The sequence below is a fragment of the Ranitomeya imitator genome, chromosome 3 (genome assembly GCF_032444005.1).
Source record: "Ranitomeya imitator isolate aRanImi1 chromosome 3, aRanImi1.pri, whole genome shotgun sequence".
In the NCBI taxonomy this organism is placed as follows: domain Eukaryota; kingdom Metazoa; phylum Chordata; class Amphibia; order Anura; family Dendrobatidae; genus Ranitomeya; species Ranitomeya imitator.
Window position 1 is genome coordinate 556,921,008 of NC_091284.1, and position 22,588 is coordinate 556,943,595.

The 22,588-nt window shown below is 42.3% G+C and overlaps 1 protein-coding gene across 1 annotated transcript in view; it reads right to left on the reverse strand.

Annotated features, from left to right (window-relative positions):
• COL4A2 (collagen type IV alpha 2 chain) overlaps positions 1-22,588 on the reverse strand; it is a 372,124-nt gene that overhangs the window by 72,479 nt on the left and 277,057 nt on the right. Inside the window, exons 22-27 of the mRNA XM_069757929.1 lie at positions 15,741-15,833; positions 15,295-15,455; positions 13,926-13,998; positions 8,765-8,871; positions 7,783-7,966; positions 4,364-4,399 (exon numbers count right to left, since the gene is read on the reverse strand). Coding sequence (XP_069614030.1) covers positions 4,364-4,399; positions 7,783-7,966; positions 8,765-8,871; positions 13,926-13,998; positions 15,295-15,455; positions 15,741-15,833 — 654 coding nt within the window. The remainder of the gene's footprint in view (positions 1-4,363; positions 4,400-7,782; positions 7,967-8,764; positions 8,872-13,925; positions 13,999-15,294; positions 15,456-15,740; positions 15,834-22,588) is intronic.

Genomic DNA, 22,588 nt, shown 5'->3' on the forward strand with positions numbered 1-22,588 from the left:
AGTATATTGCCCAGTGACGTAGTATATTGCCCAGTCACGTAGTATATTGTCCAGTCACGTAGTATATTGCCCAGACACGTAGTATATTGCCCAGTGACGTAGTATATTGCCCAGTGACGTAGTATATTGCCCAGCCATGTAGTATATTGCCCAGCCACGTAGTATATTGCCCAGTCACGTAGTATATTGCCCAGTCACGTAGTATATTGCCCAGCGACGTAGTATATTGGCCAGTTACGTAGTATATTGCCCAGTCACGTAGTATATTGCCTAGTGACGTAGTATATTGCGCAGCCACGTAGTATATTGGCCAGTTACGTAGTATATTGCCCAGCCACGTAGTATATTGCCCAGTTACGTAGTATATTGCCCAGTGATGTAGTATATCGCATAGCAATGTAGTATACAGCACAGAGCCACGTAGTATATTGGCCAGTAACGTAATATATTGCCCAGTGACGTAGTATACAGCACAGAGCCACGTAGTATATTGCCCAGTGACGTAGTATATTGCCCAGTGACGTAGTATACAGCACAGAGCCACGTAGTATATTGCCCAGCGACGTAGTGTACAGCACAGAGCCACGTAGTATATTGGCCAGTCACGTAGTATATTGGCCAGTCACGTAGTATATTGCCCAGTGACGTAGTATACAGCACAGAGCCACGTAGTATATTGCACAGCAAAGTAGTATACAGCACAGAGCCACGTAGTATATTGGCCAGTCACGTAGTATATTGCCCAGCCTGGTTTGTCACAGGTGAAAAAATAAAAAATAAACATATAAGGTACTCACCTTTCCGAAGGCCCCTTGTAGTCCATGGCAGCTTCCGGTCCCAGCGTTGGTATGGGCGCAGGGCCTGTGATGACGTCGCGGTCATATGACCGTGACGTCATGACACGTCCTTGTCACGCAGGGCCTGTGATGACGTCGCGGTCACATGACCGTGACGTCATGGCAGGTCCTTCTGCCATACCATCTTTGCCACCGGAAAGTGCAGCGGAAGATGGCGGCCGGCGGGAGCGGCTCAGCGGACTACTGAGGGTGAGTATAGCAGGTTAATTTTTTTTTTTTAATTATTTTTAACATTACATTTTTTACTATTGATGCCGCATAGGCAGCGTCAATAGTAAAAAGTTGGGGACACACACCGTTAATAGTGGCGGTAACGGAGTGCGTTACCCGCGGCATAACGCGGTTCGTTACCGCCGGCATTAACCCTGTGTTAGCGGTGACCGAAGGGGACTATGCGGGCGACAGGCACTGACTGCGGGGAGTAAGGAGCGGCCATTTTCTTCCGGACTGTGCCCGTCGCTGATTGGTCCCGGCAGCCATGAAAGGCAGCTGGCGAGACCAATCAGCGAATGAATAACCGTGACAGACAGAAGGACAGACAGACAGACGGAAGTGACCCTTAGACAATTATATAGTAGATTGGTGAGGCCACATTTAGAATATGGGATCCAGTTTTGGGCTTCACATTTTAAAAAGGATATTCAGAAGTTAGAAACAGTTCAAAGACGGGCAACTAGATTATTACATGGTATGGAAGGCATCTCATATCATGAAAGGTTGGAAAAGTTGTGCTTGTTTAGCTTAGAAAAAAGATGTGTCAGAGGAGATCTCATTTACATGTGTAAATATATGTAAGGCCAGTACAAAGTACTAGAACATGGCTTATTCCTTCTAAAGACCATACTAAGGACCAAGGAACATTCATTCCGGGTGGAAGAATGGCAATTCAAGCCGCTAAATAGGAAAGGGTTCTTTACAGTTAGAGCAGTCAGACTTGCTCTACCACAAGAGGTAGTAATGGCAGACACTATAACAGCTTTTTAAAAAGTGCTGGACGATTTCTTTGATACAAATAATATTGCAGGTTATAGTTAAATTAGTGATGTGATGTACAATTGGTGGAGAACAGTTGACCTTGATGGACCTAGGTCTTTTTTCAACCTATGTAACTATGCAACTATGTAACAACTATTACTATGCTCTGGAGCATAATATACAGTGCCTACAAGTAGTATTCAACCCCCTGCAGATTTAGCAGGTTTACACATTTGGAATTAACTTGGCATTGTGACATTTGGACTGTAGATCAGCCTGGAAGTGTGAAACGCACTGCAGCAAAAAAGAATGTTATTTCTTTGTTTATTTTTTTTTTAAATTGTGAAAAGTCTTTTCAGAGGGTCATTTATTATTCAACCCCTCAACCCACCAGAATTCTGTTTGGTTCCCCTAAAGTATTAAGAAGTAGTTCAGGCACAAAGAACAATGAGCTTCACATGTTCGGATTAATTATCTCTTTTTCCAGCCTTTTCTGACTATTTAAGACCCTCCCCAAACTTGTGAATAGCACTCATACATGGTCAAAATGGGAAAGACAAAGGAGCATTCCAAGGCCATCAGAGACAAGATCGTGGAGGGTCACAAGGCTGGCAAGGGGTACAAAACCCTTTCCAAGGAGTTGGGCCTACCTGTCTCCACTGTTGGGAGCATCATCCGGAAGTGGAAGGCTTATGGAACTACTGTTAGCCTTCCACGGCCTGGACAGCCTTTGAAAGTTTCTTCCCGTGCCGAGGCCAGGCTTGTCCGAAGAGTCAAGGCTAACCCAAGGACAACAAGGAAGGAGCTCCGGGAAGATCTCATGGCAGTGGGGACATTGGTTTCAGTCAATACCATAAGTAACGTACTCCACCGCAATGGTCTCCGTTCCAGACGAGCCCATAAGGTACCTTTACTTTCAAAGCGTCATGTCAAGACTCGTCTACAGTTTGCTCATGATCACTTGGAGGACTCTGAGACTGACTGGTTCAAGGTTCTCTGGTCTGATGAGACCAAGATCGAGATCTTTGGTGCCAACCACACACGTGACGTTTGGAGACTGGATGGCACTGCATACGACCCCAAGAATACCATCCCTACAGTCAAGCATGGTGGTGGCAGCATCATGCTGTGGGGCTGTTTCTCAGCCAAGGGGCCTGGCCATCTGGTCCGCATCCATGGGAAGATGGATAGCACGGCCTACCTGGAGATTTTGGCCAAGAACCTCCACTCCTCCATCAAGGATCTTAAGATGGGTCATCATTTCATCTTCCAACAAGACAACGACCCAAAGCACACAGCCAAGAAAAACCAAGGCCTGGTTCAAGAGGCAAAAAATCAAGGTGTTGCAGTGGCCTAGTCAGTCTCCTGACCTTAACCCAATTGAAAACTTGTGGAAGGAGCTCAAGGTTAAAGTCCACATGAGACACCCAAAGAACCTAGATAACTTGGAGAAGATCTGCATGGAGGAGTGGGCCAAGATAACTCCAGAGACCTGTGCCGGCCTGATCAGGTCTTATAAGAGACGATTATTAGCTGTAATTGCAAACAAAGGTTATTCCACAAAATATTAAACCTAGGGGTTGAATAATAATTGACCCACACTTTTATGTTTAAAATTTATAAAAATTTAACTGAGCAACAAAACTTTTTGGTTTGTAAGATTTATGCATCTGTTAATAAATCCTGCTCTTGTTTGAAGTTTGAAGGCACTAACTTATTTGCATCTTATTAAACCTGCTAAATCTGCAGGGGGTTGAATACTACTTGTAGGCACTGTACGTAATATGTAGAATAAAATGACAACCAATACTCAACTCTCCACTCCCCCCTGCTGCTCACTGTCACCCGTATGGTCCTGTGCACCTATTTTTACCGCTGCCTCGCACTGAAACCCCAGGCATCTTTACGCTTAGCGGGGACTTCTAGCCTTGACTAGGCTCAAGTTTAGTAGCGGTGGAAGTTTCCGGCCTTGAGTGCTCATCATAAGGTAGAAGCACATCCTGATTTCACGACTTCAACGCAACCTTAAGACGAGGATGCGAAGTGACGTCCCTGGTCTAGTTGTGGCATCAGTCCCGGCCTTGTACGTCAGTCATAAAAAGGTTGTGATGCACATCCTGAAGTCCCGGCCTAGCATGAAGAGGTCTTGGATATCAACACACAGAGCTGGTAAGAAGAGGCGGTTAAAACTGTATGGGGAAGAGAATACAGTGGGGGTGGCTGGGAGTTGAACGTCGAGATGAGAATTAGTTATTTTTATTTTTTTTAATATTTCGTTGGCTCTCTATGGTTCAGTCAAATGGTGTTCAGTAAGCCGCCATCTTACTAAATTCCCGTGTATCAAATTACAAAAAATCCACATTTGGCAGAACACAGATTTTTTGTAAAATCTGAGTGGAATTCCATTCAACCATTCCACACAAATAAATTTACCCATCTGTAGAAATAACTAATAAAAAATAATATCAGAAATCTTTAGAGAAGAAACATAGTTATTGTGCACAACAAGTAGTGGGGAGGCCAAGAATTACCTGTTTGTCCGTCTCTGGGCTCCTTAAAGCAATCTCCTAAAATAAAAAATAAAAAAACTATTTTAACATTGATGTCAAAATGTAACCAAATAAATTTTATAGTCTTTATGAAACTACATTGTTATTATCAACAAATTATATCCGATGAATAAAGTCAACATTATGTCATGGTGGTTCTAATTTGAACCATCCATAACATGCACTGTTATACTGATATAATTCCGGTCTCGTTTGAATTGGGAACTTAACATTACACATTTTAAACCTTATATCTTATCAGACTACTAAATAATGTAATAGCTAACATTGAGTTACAAATGTCCTCATTGGAGATGAGCAAATTTTTCACATAATTTGAATTCCATCCATATTGGTAATATGGATGACTCACTATAACAATTGCTTTTAGTGCATTTTAGAGAATAGAAGGCAAACACTTTTTTCTTTTGTATTTTATGACCTGATAAAGCAGAAAAACTGGCAAATCGTCGGAAACACTGTTTCCCAATCTACCTGGAAACTTTGGGCTCGATTCATCTTTTATAATTATTTTTTGTCACGCTTCTCTTTTAGTTTTGTGGTATTCGCTGATGTATTTGAAAGAAATTAATCAAAATGGCACACTCTACTCATCAATTTTGCGCAAAATAAAACAAATACCACTTATTATTGTTTATAACCTGTTTCGAGACTTTTTATTGCAAAAAGTTGCATGTTTTGCTAAAATATTGAAAAAATTGTGCCAAAATTCCAGGCATACATAAAATTATTAAGGGGAGTACATTTGTTCAAAATTTCCAACTATTTTTCAGGCAAAATAATCTGGAAACCCTAATCTCTGAGCAAGCTAAAAAAAAAGATGAACACTTAGCTAAAAAAAATTAAATGAACACTTAAAACAAGTAACTTTAAAAAAAGGGTCAAATGGAAAGATGGCGCAAAGAAAAAAAAATGCAAGACACCAAAAACTTCAAGTGCAACTATAATAATGAATCAGGCCTATTACTTTACTAAATTTACCTCAATCCAAATATACAAGGTGGGCCATTTATATGGATACACCTAAATAAAATGGGAATGGTTGGTGATATTAACGTCCTGTTTGTGGCTCATTAGTATATGGGAGGGGGAAAACTTTTCAAGATGGGTGGTGACCATGGCGGCCATTTTTAAGTCGGCCATTTTTAAGTCGGCCATTTTGGATCCAACTTTATTTTTTACAATGGGAAGACGGTCATGCACCACCACATTATGGGTGTCAGGTCTGAGCATTCCTACATGAACAGTTTCCTGGAAAGTGGATTGGTCATCGTTGGCCAGTTGAATGGCCACCAAGGTCTCCCGATCTGACCCCCCTTAGATTTTTATCTTTGGGATGATCTGAAGGCAATTGTCTATGCTTTGAAGATACGAGATGTGCAGCATCTGAAACAACGGATACTGGAAGCCTGTGCTAGCATTTGTTCTACAGTGTTGCTATCAGTGTGTCAAGAGTGGGAGAAGAGGGTTGCATTGATGATCCAACACAATGGGCAGCACTTTGAAAACATTTTATAAGTGGTCATAAACTTGTAAACATAAAAGAATAAAGTTACGATAAAACCAAGCACACTATTGTTTTTCTTGTGAAATTCTCAATAAGTTTTATGTCTCACATGACCCTCTTCCCATTGAAAAAAATAAAGTTGGATCCAAAATGGCCAACTTCAAAATGGCCGCTATGGTCTCCAGCCATCTTGAAAAGTTTTCCCCCTCCCATATACTAATGTACCACAAACAGGAAGTTGATAACACCAACCATTCCATATAAATGGCCCACCCTGCAGATCAGATGAGAAAAAAATATTTCATTTACTAATTCATTACATAACATTTTTTACACTCATGTCAAGTGAATCTAATATTTTTTAAAATTGTCATTACATTTTAAATAATAATGAAATTTAATGATAAGTTGCAAGCATTATAAAGTTAGACTTTAAAGGGGTTGTCCCAAGTCAACAACAGAGGCCTGAAATATCACGTCAAAATTAGGCGTTGGCCATGCATTTTCTCCACAACTTCGGTGGTCCTATAGACAATAAATGAGGAGGTCGTGCACATGCATGATCACCTCTACATTCTAATGGGGGATTTCAAACCCACAACTCTCATATACTTGACAAAGGCCAGATATGTGTCCTTTTGGATTTCATCTGATAAGTATATATCGCCTTACTCTTTATTCAACTGCATAGGATAGTACAACAGGCTACAGAGAGCCAGTAAGAATGAAGAATTACAGGTTTTGCATGGTTTATGTCTTTAATGACCACTTCTGCAGTTTCTAGCCCTGTAACTAAGGACGTGACCATTTGTTGTGTGTTGGGATCATGTTGTGAGCCATTCTGCTTTGTAAGGCCTCTTTCACACTTCTGTCTTTTCAGATCCGTCACAATGCGCCGTTTTGGGCAAAAAACACATCCTGCAAATTTGCCCGCAGGATGCATTTTTTTCCCATAGACTTGTATTAGCGACGGATTGTGACGTATGGCCACACGTTTCGTCCGTCATGCACTGGATCCATCGGAATTTGGAGGACCGTCGTCTGGAAAAAATGTAACTTTTTTTGTCTGCGTCGGAAAAACGTGTCACGACGGATCCTGTGGCATACGTTGTTGGCTAGAATGGAAGCCTATGGACGCAGGATCCGTCGTGGCACGTCGTATGACGGAATCCAGCGCTGGAATATGTCTTTTTACATGCTCAGAATCAGAATTTGGTAGCCAATTCACCAGACAGCCCCAAATCTATATAGAACTGACCTGGGGCGTCACCCCCAAAGGTGCCAGCAAGACTCCTGCCAGCATCCAGCCAGAAGCCAGCCAGCATCCAGCCAGAAGCCAGCCAGCGTCCAGCCAGCCAGCCAGCCAGTGTCCAGGCAGAAGCCAGCCAGCGTCCAGCCAGAAGCATGGAAAACGGATCCGTCAAAAAATGGATGGTAAAAACGGACAAGACGGATGCAACGGATCCAGTTTTTCGACGGAACCGTCTAGCGGATCCGTCGAAATACTGTATGCGTTGCATCCGTTTTTCACTATTTTTGACGCATCCGTCGATACATCGCGCCAACGCATTGTGACGGCCACCAGACGACGCAAGTGTGAAAGAAGCCTTAGCTTGAATTTTTCTTTTGACTATATCATATCAGTGCGCGGCATTAAGGTGTTTCTCTGGAGGTTAATATGACCAAATATCTTTTAAGAATAGTTTTGGACTGCGATAAAGCCAGTTAAAGGAGTGATCAGTAGAATGTAGTCATTAAGCTAAGCTACTGTACTAAGCCTCATCCTTACTAAAATCTGTTGTTATCAAAATTTGGTGAAATTAATTGAATGATCTACACATAATCACTGAAAAATAGTTTTTACAATTCTTACCCGTTAAACCTGGCAATCCTGGAATTCCTGGTAGTCCGTTCAGTCCTGGTGGCCCAGGAAGTCCACGTGTGCCTTTAGTGCCTTGAAATCCTATACCTGGCTGACCAGTCTCACCTCTGGGTCCTTCAGAGCCTGGAAGTCCTGGAAACCCAGGGTCGCCAAGTAGTCCTTTGACAGCATCACCCTATAACAAACAAAGTACGGTATATGTGTTGTTTGGATTTCTGAATACTTTGGACATCTTAGAGTGAACGTGATCGCGATTTTAATAATATTTTATGTCCCTAAATATCCTGCAGAAAAATGAGGATCCAGGTCTTTAGACCCTCACTGCTCAGAGCACTGTCCCGAAGCACTCCCTTATGGAACTAGTAGAACTCCTGCATGAGCATATAGACAGAATGGTTTAGGGCTCACAGGTGTAAGAACACTGTCAAGATCACTTCAGTTCCCTGCATATTAATAAACATCTAGGATGAAGATACACCTAAAAAACACTTCATTACATTTTGTTAAAAACACAAATTACGATATTTAATAAATGGCTATTTGTAGCTAAGGCTATGTTCACATGTGGATTGGAGCCTCAGCAAGTTCTGTCATTTTTACCAGAAAAATAAGTGCACCACTAGTACTACCACTAGCACTAGCACAGCTAGTGTGAACATAGGAATTTGCCTTGTATGCATTCTTATAACATATGGTTACTCAAAAGTATGCTTTCTTTTAAGTGCGGGCATAATCTGTTTTATGAGTACATTTTGAACTACATTACTAATATTTTTGCCACTATATACACAAGTAAGAGATGCATATATATTTTATATAGAAGGTGCATATAGATGAAAGCATACATTACACGCCAGGGTTCTTATAGTTACGACTTATGCCCCTGCACCAGTGTCAACTGTAATGTTCATTTAAAAAATTAAAATATTTCTATGTGTTTTCATTGCAGACTTGCTTTCAGTGAACTACTCACAGCAGCACCGGGGAAGCCAGGAACTCCATAAGATCCATCTTTTCCTGGAGGTCCTTCAAATCCTATAGTGCCGGATATGCCAGGATCTCCTGAAGCACCTTTTGCACCTTAAAGAATGTAAAGTTTTCATTCATTTTCTCACTAACTTACTTTTAGCACAGTTCATAACAACCTTAATCATAAACGATGGTTCACTAATAACAGAACTGTGATTATCTGTCCAAGACACATGCAGACTTTGCAATTGACAAATCAACCACTTCACTGCACTATCCTGCGGGGTAGTGTAGCACCTTGCGTTCCTTGCGTAGAGTGGAGACTTTATTATCTTGTATTAAAATGGCTTTGCTGTACATGTAGCATAATAACAACAATAATATGTGCTGCTCAAAAATATTACCCAAACAGACCCTCACAGCTGTGATTATATGCTACCAATTAAAAGCACAACAGATGTAAGTACTCCATAAGATCACAATACAGATTATTTTATGACTGTGAGGCTTTTCCATTCAGATATGTGGAATTCTGGCCCCTGTTTCTTTTGTTCTTATGGAAGGGAGTCTAAGGGGTAACATTTCTCCTTAGGGAGAGTGACAAGCCAAGCCTAGCATGTCAGAGTGAGCATAGACCGCAGTCCAGAGCCTTTCACCTAGCCAAATCAGATCTCTTACTTTGCACTGATGAGTAGCATAACTATGAAACACTGTGTCTCCAAATTAAGATTCTGATTTGGCTTTTATCCTTAGTCATATGGAAAGGCTTGTTGGAGGATCAATATTGACTTTTGGGATTGCTACTACCAATAGGTGGCACTAGTGTTTTGGTCCTCTTCCTCTCTGAAGAGACAATTTGCATGTTCCTATGGAAGAAAAGCTGCCACCAGAAGTGTATAGCAGAGGCTTGTCCCATCTCCTAACTGAAAACACATGCATACACAGAAACTAACGTGGTTTAAAAATATTTACGCCCACGGTACAGAAACAAGTATACATTGGATTTTCATTCATAAAAGTTTTTGCAACTAATTTGTCACTCTTGATAGGCCTCACACACACAGCAGAGTAGTGTGCTGGAGGCTGTCCAGTTATTGAACCAGTTACAGAAGAAGAAGTAATCAGGCTCCTTGCATCTTCTCGCCCAAGCACTTGCACCAGTGACCCCATTCAGTCACATCTCCTCCAGTCCCTTTCCCCAGCTGTCACCTCTCACCTAACAAAAATATTCAACCTTTCTCTCTCTTCCGGTATTTTTCCCTTCTCATTTAAGCATGCCATCATACAGTTGTGGCCAAAAGTATTGACACCCCTGCAATTCTGTCAGATAACACTCAGTTTCATCCTGAAAATGATTGCAATCACAAATTCTTTGGTATTATTATCTTCATTTAATTTGTTTTAAATGAAAAAACACAAAAGAGAATGAAGCAAAAAGCAAAACATTGATCATTTCACACAAAACTCCAAAAATGGGCTAGACAAAAGTATTGGCACCCTCAGTCTAATACTTGGTTGCACAACCTTTAGCCAAAATAACTGCGACCAACCGCTTCCGGTAACCATCAATGAGTTTCTTACAATGCTCTGCTGGAATTTTAGACCATTCTTCTTTGGCAAACTGCTCCAGGTCCCTGATATTTGAAGGGTGCCTTCTCCAAACTGCCATTTTTAGATCTCTCCACAGGTGTTCTATGGGATTCAGGTCTGGACTCATTGCTGGCCACCTTAGAAATCTCCAGTGCTTTCTCTCAAACCATTTTCTAGTGCTTTTTGAAGTGTGTTTTGGGTCATTGTCCTGCTGGAAGACCCATGACCTTTGAGGGAGACCCAGCTTTCTCACACTGGACCCTACCTTATGCTGCAAAATTTGTTGGAAGTCTTCAGACTTCATTATGCCATGCACACGGTCAAGTAGTCCAGTGCCAGAGGCAGCAAAGCAACCCCAAAACATCAGGGAACCTCCGCCATGTTTGACTGTAGGGACCGTGTTCTTTTCTTTGAATGCCTCTTTTTTTCTCCTGTAAACTCTATGTTGATGCCTTTGCCCAAAAAAGCTCTACTTTTGTCTCATCTGACCAGAGAACATTTTTCCAAAACGTTTTAGGCTTTTTCAGGTAAGTATTGGCAAACTCCAGCCTGGCTTTTTTATGTCTTGGGGTAAGAAGTGGGGTCTTCCTGGGTCTCCTACCATACAGTCCCTTTTCATTCAGACGCTGACGGATAGTACGGGTTGACACTGTTGTACCCTCGGACTGCAGGGCAGCTTGAACTTGTTTGGATGTTAGTCGAGGTTCTTTATCCAACATCCGCACAATCTTGCGTTGAAATCTCTTGTCAATTTTTTTTTTCCGTCCACATCTAGGGAGGTTAGCCACAGTGCCATGGGCTTTAAACTTCTTGATGACAAGGCGCACGGTAGACACAGGAACATTCAGGTCTTTGGAGATGGACTTGCAGCCTTGAGATTGCTCATGCTTCCTCACAATTTGGTTTCTCAAGTCCTCAGACAGTTCTTTGGTCTTCTTTCTTTTCTCCATGCTCAATGTGGTACACACAAGGACATAGGACAAAGGTTGAGTCAACTTTACTCCGTGTCAACTGGCTGCAAGTGTGATTTAGTTATTGCCAACACCTGTTAGGTGTCACAGGTAAGTTACAGGTGCTGTTAATTACACAAATTAGAGAAACATCACATGATTTTTCGAACAGTGCTAATACTTTTGTCCACCCCCTTTTTTATGTTTGGTGTGGAATTATATCCAATTTGGCTTTAGGACAATTCTTTTTGTGTTTTTTTCATTTAAGACAAATTAAATGAAGATAATAATGCCAAAGAATTTGTGTTTGCAATCTTTTTCAGGAAGAAACTGAGTGTTATCTGACAGAATTGCAAGGGTGTCAATACTTTTGGCCACAACTGTACATCCATTACTTAAACAACCATCCCTCGATCAAAACTGTGCCCCTAATTATAGACCTGTCTCTAATCTTCCCTTCATCTCTAAATTCCTCGAATGCCTGGTCCACTCCCGTCTTACCCGCTATCTCTCAGATAACTCTCTTCTCGACACTCTTCAATCTGGTTTCCGCTCTTTACACTCTACTGAAACTGCCCTCACTAAAGTCGCTAATGACCTTCTAACAGCTAAATCTAATGGTCACTACTCCATGCTAATTCTCTTGGATCTCTCCGCAGCATTCGACACTGTGGATCATCAGCTCCTCCTCACTATGCTCTGCTCCATCGGCCTCAAGGACACTGTTCTCTCCTGGTTCTCCTCCTAGCTCTCTGACCGCTCTTTCACTGTATCTTTTGCTGGTTCCTCCTCCTTTCACCTTCCCCTTACTGTAGGGGTTCCTCAAGGATCAGTCCTAGGCCCCCTCCTCTTCTCTTTGTATACTGCCCCGATTGGACAAACAATCAGTAGATTTGGTTTCCAGTACCATCTCTATGCTGACGACACCAAATTATACACTTCTCCTGATATCAAGCCAACCTTTTTAGAAAACATCAGTGATTGTCTTACCACTGTCTCTAACATCATGTCCTCCCTCTATCTGAAACTGAACCTGTCAAAAACTGAACTCCTCGTGTTTTCTCCCTCTACTAACCTTCCTTTGCCTGACATTGCCATCTCTGTGTGCGGTTCCACCATTACTCCAAAGCAACATGCCCGCTGCCTTGGGGATCATACTTGATTCCGAGCTTTCATTCACCCCCCACATCTGATCATTGGCTCGCTCTTCTTATCTGCATCTCAAAAACATTTCTAGAATTCACCCTTTTCTTACTTTTGACTCTGCAAAAACTCTTGCTGTTTCACGTATTCATTTTCGTCTGGACTATTGTAACTCTCTACTAATCGGCCTCCCTCTTACCAAACTCTCCCCGCTCCAATCTGTCCTGAATGCGGCTGCCAGGATCATATTCCTCACCAACCGTTACACCGATGCCTCTACCTTGTGCAAGTCATTACACTGGCTACCCATCCACTCCAGAATCCAGTGCAAAACTACTACCCTCATCCACAAAGCACTCCATGGCTCAGCACCACCCTACATCTCCTCTCTGGTCTCAGTCTACCACCCTACCCGAGCCCTCCACTCTGCTAATGACCTGAGGTTAGCATCCTCAATAATCAGAACCTCCCACTCCCATCTCCAAGACTTTACACGTGCTGCGCCGATTCTTTGGAATGCACTACCTAGGTTAATACGATTAATCCCCACAGTTTTAAGCGTGCCCCAAAAACTCATTTGTTCAGATTGGCCTACCTCCTCAACACATTAACCTAACTATCCCTGTGTGGCCCATTAAAAAAAACAACAAAACTTAATCCATAATCAGGTTCCTCACATCATGTTCTCATACACTTTATACAGTTAATAGCCCTCTGTGTCTGTACTGCTACATACTTAGGCTGTTAACTGGTTCATGCAGCTTTACATGAACACCCGATTCTTACACTATGGCTGGTCCGAATAACTAAAGCAATTACCATCCACCTCTCGTGTCTCCCCTTTTCCGTATAGTTTGTAAGCTAGCGAGCAGGGCCCTCATTCCTCTTGGTATCTATTTTGAACTGTGATTTCTGTTATGCTGTAATGTCTATTGTCTGTACAAGTCCTCTCTATAATTTGTAAAGCGCTGTGGAATATGTTGGCGCTATATAAATAAAATTATTATTATTATCTAGATTCCCTGTGGCACGTGGGGAGCTTGCAGTTATATCATGCTTTGTAGGCCGCTGTTTTCATCAGGTTATTTCTTCAAGAAGGAATGGTTTTTACGCAGAACAGCACCATAGCACAGAATCTAATGGAGCCCAATATTTGTTTTTTTTTTTTGTAAAAACCTTTACATGAAATCGGTGACAGACAAACGTAGTGTTGAAAGGCTGTATGCCGTCTAAATTAGAGCTGTACAAATTATTATGGCTGAGGACTAGATATTGCCATGCTACAGGAAACATTTTGTCATAAACATGACATTTATATCACTTTAGACCAAAATGCACTTTACTCTAAACATGTGCTATTTTTAATATATGAATGAATGATTTGTTATCAATATATTAACATTTTTCTGTGGCTTTGAAATCTTAGAATTTTGTACAATATTATAAATTAAGCTATTGTAGACATGCACAGTAATTAATTACCTTTCTCTGTAGCAAACACTGTGTCTCCCTTTTCTCCATCAGATCCAGGAAGACCATTGATGCCTGGCAGGCCCTTATAAACAATATATAAAAAAAATTGTCCACTTAAAAAATATTTTTACAATAATTTCTGCTGGTAATATTGGCATACGTTGATGGATTTTAAAGGATTGTATAGTCCTAAAATAAATTACTTTTATTTTCTTAACGATGATTAAGTAAAATTTGACCTGTACCTACAGAATATACTACTATTGCCATACATGCCAAAGTTGGATTATTAGGCAACCTGCTCTTGTAACAGCAGTCAAAGGGTTCCTTTCTTTTTCAATGGATAAAATTACAAAGTACTTGCAAAAACAAGCAAGTCAGCAATTTACTTCTTATTAAAAAACGCTCAAGTATGCTATCCCTTAATTGTTAGTCCTCTTTTTTTTCCTTTACTATCACCTTCGACGAATGTTATACGCCGTTATTTTGGAACTGCTCTGAAAATGAATATGGTCCTCTCTGAAAGGTTAGGATTTGAGATTAGGGTGGGTTAGGGAATTGAAGTTGAGATACTTTGTCTATGTTTTATACTATGGAATTATTATGCCATTCATAAGGGATTTGTTATTCTGTTGTGCATTGCTCTTTGCTTAGGTTACTGGCCACCTCTGTGGTCTATCAGTGGTGGCTGGTCTCCTAGGCAAGGAGTGCAGTGAATGCTATAGAGCTTGTCTGCGCTGCTTTGATGCTTGCTGGATCCCACCAGCTTCAGTGTCCCTGCACTCCTGCAATGTTGCAGAGGCAAAAGTACCTCTTTCGCAGCATCAATGAGTGCATAGTTTGGGTTAGCAGCACAGCCATGCTACTACTCTGACCTATCAATCATCAGGAAAACTCCGCCTCCCGCAAGCAGAAAACCAGTAGGAGTAGGAGTGGTGTTCTCTTCAAAGTATAACATGGACTGATAAGAATCAATGTAAAACGAGTAAAACTGTTTTTTCCCCAGTCATCAAATGACTGTAAAATCCATCACAAAGGAGTGTACAGACAGAACATCAAAGGGTTAGTATTACACAAAGCGTCCTCAGTCGTGAACTAAGACGATGACTAGGGACGCATCATGCATTGGCGTTGTGTCTTTACACTACTTTGTGATGGATTTTTACAGCTATTTGATAACTGAACATAAATATTATTAATCTGGAATACAGGGTAACTCACTCTATGTCATTGATTCCCTAAGTAAAAATTGTGAACCTAGCCCAGTGAATTTTTAGTTATAATCAGATACAATGTTCATTCTAACAATTAGTAACTGATGAAAAGTTATACCTTTGCTGTTTTCTTTTAACATAACAGAAAATAAGAAAATACTCACCCCAATACCTGGTGCGCCAGGCAGACCAGGAACTCCTCTGTCTCCTCTTTCTCCTTTGGCTCCAAGTTCACCTGGCGAGCCTGAAAATCCTACAGGACCAGCAACACCAGCAGGACCTCTTGGGTCATCACCAGCCGTGCACCTACATTCACCTTGGTCCCCTGTGTAATAAGATTGAGATGCTCTGCATAGGCATATATTTATGTGAATTGGTATATGATGCAGTTATTACAAATAGAACCTATAAAATGCCTAAAAAATAATAAGCAAAGCCGTAACATACCAACCAGCTCAAATTCACCATACAAAAAAAAAAGGAAAACCACTGTCCACAGATATATATCAAAAGTACCAGCTATTAAATAATTGTGATAACTGTAAGTGACCACAGATATCAGATGTGCATTAGATACTTTCAGTGTTTTAATATTTATTTTTCAGGTCACCTTTAACTCCTCTTGAGCCAGCTAGGCCAGGAAATCCATTAAGACCTTCTTTTCCCTGAGGTCCTGGTAAACCTTTGGATCCAATGCGCCCACCTATAAATATATACATAGATGTAACACAGAGTAGCTTTAAACTTAGTTAAAACATGGAACCACACAACTTTTTCAGGTTGGCACAGAAAATATAGGCCCTGATTTATCAAAGTGTTTACAGCAGAAAACTGATGTAAAATGCTTTGCAAAATCACACATTGTGTGACTTCTGGCATTTACATGCTAGCTTCTGGTAACGACGCCAAAATATATGTAGCTGTAGCTATTTCCACCCAATTCATAAATAGTGAAAGTGTTTCTTACGTCAGAAATGGTACTCCAGTCCGTGAGTGGAGTAACATTTCTGGCCCGGCACATAAAGGCATATGCCACTGATATGGTGCAACAAATTAATTAAAAGCATGTGCCTTATATTTAATTCGCAGCATATTATTCCTCCCAATAAGACTGGCGTACAAAATGTCACTACTAATGAGTCGAGGCCGTAGATTTCTTGTTCTCATCTGAAAAGAAAAATGCTTTCAGGATAAAAACACAAACAAAGCAGAGTTAATTTGAAGTTCGTACAATTCATAGCAGTCGACAGCTTCCATTTTTATGAGGATTCTGACAGAGTCCCAGGACACAATGGATAAACACAGTGTGAACAGGGCCAAAGTTTCTGTAAGTTACAGAAACAGGCAAGTAGGATCCCTGTTTCGTCTGTCAGAATACAGGTCAGGGGATTCTATTTTAACTATGGGCGTATGTCTGAGAGGTGATGTTTCAGTCTCTCATTAATAGAACATCTATTGAAACCATGGGAATACCCCTTTCCCAGACAGTTTAACATCATATTTAGAATCTACTGTATATATATAATTGTCTAAGGGGCACTTCTGTCTGTTTGTCTGTCTGTCACAGAAATCCCACGTCGCTGATTGGTCGCGGCTGGACTATGCCCCTTCCTACTCTCTGTCAGTGCCCCCTCCATACTCCCCTCCAGTCAGCGCTCACACAGGGTTAATGGTTGCATTACACCGCGATATGCCGCGGTGTAACGCAGTCCGTTAACGCTGCTATTATCCCTGTGTGACCAACTTTTTACTATTTACTATCATGCAGCATCAATAGTAAAAAGATCTAATGTTAAAAATAATAAAAAAAGTAAAAAATCATTATATACTCACCTTCCGGCGCCTTTCCCGCTCCTCGCAACGCTCCGGGCCATGCATTGCGGTCTAGCGAGACCGCTAGTCATCATCTTTAAAAGACCGCAATGCATTCTTGGGACCGGAGCGTCGCGAGGCCCATCGCTAAACGCCTCGCCTGGATCTGGGGGCTGCCGGAAGGTGAGTATATAACTATTTTTTATTTTAATTATTTTTTTTAACAGGGATATGGTGCCCACATTGCTATATACTATGTGGGCTGTGTTATATACTACGTGGGCTGTGTTATGTACTGCGTGGGCTGTGTTATATACTACGTCTCTGTGCTATATACTACGTGGGCTGTGCTATATACTACATCGCTGTGCTATATACTACGTGGGCTGTGTTATATACTGCGTGAGCTGTTATATACTGCGTCTCTGTGCTATATACTACGTGGGCTGTGCAATATATTACGTGGCTGGGCAATATACTACGTGGCTGTGTTATATACTGTGTTAGCTGTGCCATATACTACGTGAGCTGTGCTATAAACTGCAAGAGCTGTGCTATATACTATGTAGCTGCGCAATATATTATGTGGCTGGGCAATATACTATGTGGCTGTGTTATAAACTGCGTGAGCTGTGCTATATACTACGTGAGCTGTGCTATATACTACGTGGCAGTGTTATATACTACGTGGGCTGTGCTATATACTACGTAGCTGTGCAATATACTTGGCTGGGCAATATACTATGTGGCTGTGCTATATACTACGTGGCTGTGTTATATACTATGTGGGCTGTGTTACATACTACGTGGGCTGTGCTATATACTGCATGGACTGTGTTATACACTGCGTGGGCTGTGCTATATATTACGTGGCTGTGCTATATGCTATGTGGCTGTGTTATATGCTACGTGGCTGTGCTATATGCTACGTGGGTTGTGCTATATGCTATGTGGGCTGTTGTGAGTTCTGTTTTTGGGCTCCCTCTGGTGGTTACTGATGGTACTGGGTGACTTGTCTTTCCTGGGTCTCTGGGTTCCACCTGTTCCATCAGGATATGGGAGTTTCCTATTTAACCTGGCTTTGCTGGCATTTCCTCGCCGGTTATCAATGTATCCAGTGTGTCTTGTTACCTCTGCTCCCTGCTCCTAGAACCTTCTGGTCAAGCTAAGTTTGGATTTTCCTGTTTTGGTGTTTTGCTTTATTTGGTTTTTAGTCCAGCCTGCAGATATTTGATTCTTTGCTGCTGGTTGCTCTAGTGGGCTGAAATTGCTCCTCATGTACCATGAGTTGGCACATGAGTTCAAGTAATTTCAGGATGGTTTTTTGAAGGGTTTTTCGCTGACCGCGCAGATCACTTTTGTCTCCTCTGCTATCTAGCTTTAGCGGGTCTCATTTTGCTGAAACTGTTTTCATACTGCGTATGTTCTTTCCTCTCATTTCACCGTCATTATATGTGGGGGGCTGCTATTTCTGTGGGGTGTTTCTCTGGAGGCAAGAGAGGTCTGTGTTTCTTCTAATAGGGGAAGTTAGATCTTCGGCTGGAGCGAGACATCTAGGATCATCGTAGGCACGTTCCCCGGCTACTTTTATTTGTGTGTTAGGTTCAGGGTCGCGGTCAGCTCAGGTTCCATCGCCCTAGAGCTTGTTTGTATCTGTGCTTGTCCTTTAGTGATCCCCTGCCATTGGGATCATGACAGTATAACCGGCCTCAAAGTGTTAATTGTATTGGCTGAAGTAGGAGGATAAGTAGTCTGAGGAAGTTTTTTTTTTTTCTCTTTCCCTCAGAGTTTGCTGCCTAGCCTTATTGCAGCGTGGCTACTTCCTCCTCCTCTTAATCTTTGAATGGCTCTGATCCCAGCTGTTTATCATGGACGTCCAGAGTTTGGCTTCCAGCCTGAATAATCTTGCCGCTAAGGTTCAAAATATACAGGATTTTGTTGTACATGCTCCTATGTCTGAACCTAGAATTCCTGCCCCAGAGTTTTTTTCTGGAGATAGATCTCGTTTTCTGAATTTTAGGAACAATTGCAAGTTGTTTCTTTCTTTGAAATCTCGCTCCTCTGGAGACCCTGCTCAGCAAGTCAAGATTATTATATCTTTCCTGCGGGGTGACCCTCAGGATTGGGCATTTGCATTGGCACCAGGGGACCCTGCGTTGCTTAATGCGGATGCGTTTTTTCTGGCATTGGGTTTGCTCTATGAGGAACCTAACCAAGAGATTCAGGCTGAAAAAGCTTTGTTGGCCCTCTCTCAGGGGCAAGATGAAGCAGAAATTTATTGTCAAAAATTTCGGAAGTGGTCGGTGCTTACTCAGTGGAATGAGTGCGCCCTGGCTGCAAAGTTCAGAGATGGCCTTTCTGAGGCCATTAAAGATGTTATGGTTGGGTTCCCTGCGCCTACTGGTCTGAATGAGTCTATGACTATGGCTATTCAGATTGATCGGCGTTTACGGGAGCGCAAACCTGTGCATCATTTGGCGGTGTCGTCTGAACCGTCACCTGAGATAATGCAATGTGATAGAATTCAGTCCAGAAGTGAACGGCAAAATTATAGGCGGAAAAAAAGGTTGTGCTTTTATTGTGGTGATTCAGCTCATGTTATATCAGCATGCTCTAAACGCACAAAAAAGGTTGATAAGTCTGTTGCCATTAGTACTTTACAGTCTAAGTTCATTCTGTCTGTGACTCTGATTTGTTCATTATCATCCATTTCCGTCGATGCCTATGTGGATTCAGGCGCTGCCCTGAGTCTTATGGATTGGTCATTTGCCAATCGCTGTGGGTTTAGTCTGGAGCCTCTGGAAGTCCCTATTCCTTTGAAGGGAATTGACTCTACACCTTTGGCTATGAATAAACCTCAGTACTGGACACAAGTGACCATGCGTATGACTCCTGTTCATCAGGAGGTGATTCGCTTCCTGGTACTGTATAATTTGCATGATGTCCTAGTGCTTGGTCTGCCATGGTTACAAACTCATAATCCAGTCCTTGACTGGAAATCAATGTCTGTGTTAAGCTGGGGTTGTCAGGGGGTTCATGATGATGCACCTCCGATTTCTATCGCTTCATCTACTCCTTCTGAGATTCCTGTGTTTTTGTCTGACTATCGGGATGTTTTTGAGGAGCCTAAGCTCAGTTCGCTTCCTCCTCATAGGGATTGCGATTGTGCTATAAATTTAATTCCAGGCAGTAAATTTCCTAAAGGTCGTTTGTTCAATCTGTCAGTGCCAGAGCATACTGCTATGCGGGATTATGTTAAGGAGTCCTTGGAAAAGGGACATATCCGTCCATCTTTGTCCCCTTTGGGAGCAGGTTTTTTTTTCGTGGCCAAAAAGGATGGTTCCTTGAGGCCTTGTATAGATTATCGTCTTTTGAATAAGATTACCGTGAAATATCAGTATCCTTTGCCATTGTTGACTGATTTGTTTGCTCGCATTAAGGGGGCTAAATGGTTCACTAAGATTGATCTTCGGGGTGCGTATAATCTTATACGAATAAAGCAAGGTGATGAGTGGAAAACCGCATTTAATACGCCTGAGGGCCATTTTGAGTATTTGGTAATGCCTTTCGGACTTTCTAATGCTCCTTCAGTCTTCCAGTCCTTTATGCACGATATTTTCCGTGAATATCTGGATAAATTTATGATTGTGTATTTGGATGATATTTTGGTTTTTTCTGATGACTGGGAGTCTCATGTTCAGCAGGTCAGGAAGGTGTTTCAGGTCCTGCGGGCCAATTCCTTGTTTGTAAAAGGCTCAAAGTGTCTCTTTGGAGTCCAGAAGATTTCTTTCTTGGGGTATATTTTTTCCCCTTCTACTATTGAGATGGATCCCGTCAAGGTTCAGGCTATTTGTGACTGGACGCAGCCTACATTTCTTAAGAGTCTACAGAAGTTCTTGGGCTTTGCTAATTTCTATCGTCGTTTTATAACTAATTTTTCTAGTGTTGTTAAGCCTTTGACGGATTTGACTAAGAAGGGTGCTGATGTTGCTAATTGGTCTCCTGCGGCTGTGGAGGCCTTTCAGGAACTTAAGCGCCGGTTTTCTTCTGCTCCTGTGTTGCGTCAGCCAGATGTTTCGCTCCCTTTTCAGGTTGAGGTTGATGCTTCCGAGATTGGAGCGGGGGCGGTTTTGTCACAGAGAAGCTCCGATGGCTCAGTGATGAAGCCATGCGCGTTTTTTCTAGAAAGTTTTCGCCGGCTGAGCGGAATTATGATGTTGGTAATCGGGAACTTTTGGCCATGAAGTGGGCATTTGAGGAGTGGCGTCATTGGCTAGAGGGTGCTAGACATCGTGTGGTGGTCTTGACTGATCACAAAAATTTGATTTACCTTGAGTCTGCCAGGCGTCTGAATCCTAGACAGGCTCGTTGGTCACTGTTTTTCTCTCGTTTCAATTTTGTGGTTTCATACCTGCCAGGTTCAAAGAATGTGAAGGCGGATGCTCTTTCTAGGAGTTTTGTGCCTGACTCCCTTGGAAATTCTGAGCCCTCTGGTATCCTTAGGGATGGGGTGATTTTGTCTGCTGTCTCCCCAGACTTGCGACGTGCTTTGCAGGAGTTTCAGGCGGGTAAACCTGATCGTTGTCCGCCTGAGAGACTGTTTGTTCCGGATAATTGGACCAGTAGAGTCATCTCCGAGGTCCATTCTTCTGCGTTGGCAGGACATCCTGGAATATTTGGTACTAGAGACTTGGTGGCCAGGTCTTTTTGGTGGCCTTCCTTGTCGAGGGATGTGCGTTCTTTTGTGCAGTCTTGTGGGGTTTGTGCTCGGGCTAAGCCTTGCTGTTCTCGGGCCAGTGGATTGTTGTCACCTTTGCCTATCCCGAAGAGGCCTTGGACGCACATTTCCATGGACTTTATTTCGGATCTCCCTGTCTCTCAAAAAATGTCCGTCATCTGGGTTGTGTGTGATCGCTTTTCTAAAATGGTTCATCTGGTACCCTTGCCTAAGTTGCCTTCCTCCTCTGAGTTGGTCCCTCTATTTTTTCAGAATGTGGTTCGTTTGCATGGGATTCCTGAGAACATCGTTTCTGACAGGGGATCCCAGTTTGTGTCTAGATTTTGGCGGACGTTCTGTGCTAAGATGGGCATTGATTTGTCCTTTTCGTCTGCATTCCATCCTCAGACGAATGGCCAGACTGAACGAACTAATCAGACCTTGGAAACTTATTTAAGGTGTTTTGTTTCTGCTGATCAGGATGACTGGGTTACCTTTTTGCCGCTGGCCGAGTTTGCCCTTAATAATCGGGCTAGTTCTGCTACCTTGGTTTCTCCTTTCTTTTGTAATTCGGGGTTCCATCCTCGTTTTTCCTCTGGTCAGGTGGAACCTTCTGATTGTCCTGGAGTGGACATGGTGGTGGATAGGTTGCATCGGATTTGGAGTCATGTGGTGGACAATTTGAGGTTGTCCCAGGAGAAGGCTCAGCAGTTTGCTAATCGCCGTCGCCGCGTGGGTCCTCGACTTCTTGTTGGGGACTTGGTGTGGTTGTCTTCTCGTTTTGTTCCTATGAAGGTCTCTTCTCCTAAGTTTAAGCCTCGGTTCATCGGTCCCTATAGGATCTTGGAAATTCTTAACCCTGTGTCGTTTCGTTTGGATCTCCCGGCATCGTTTGCTATTCATAATGTGTTCCATCGGTCGTTGTTGCG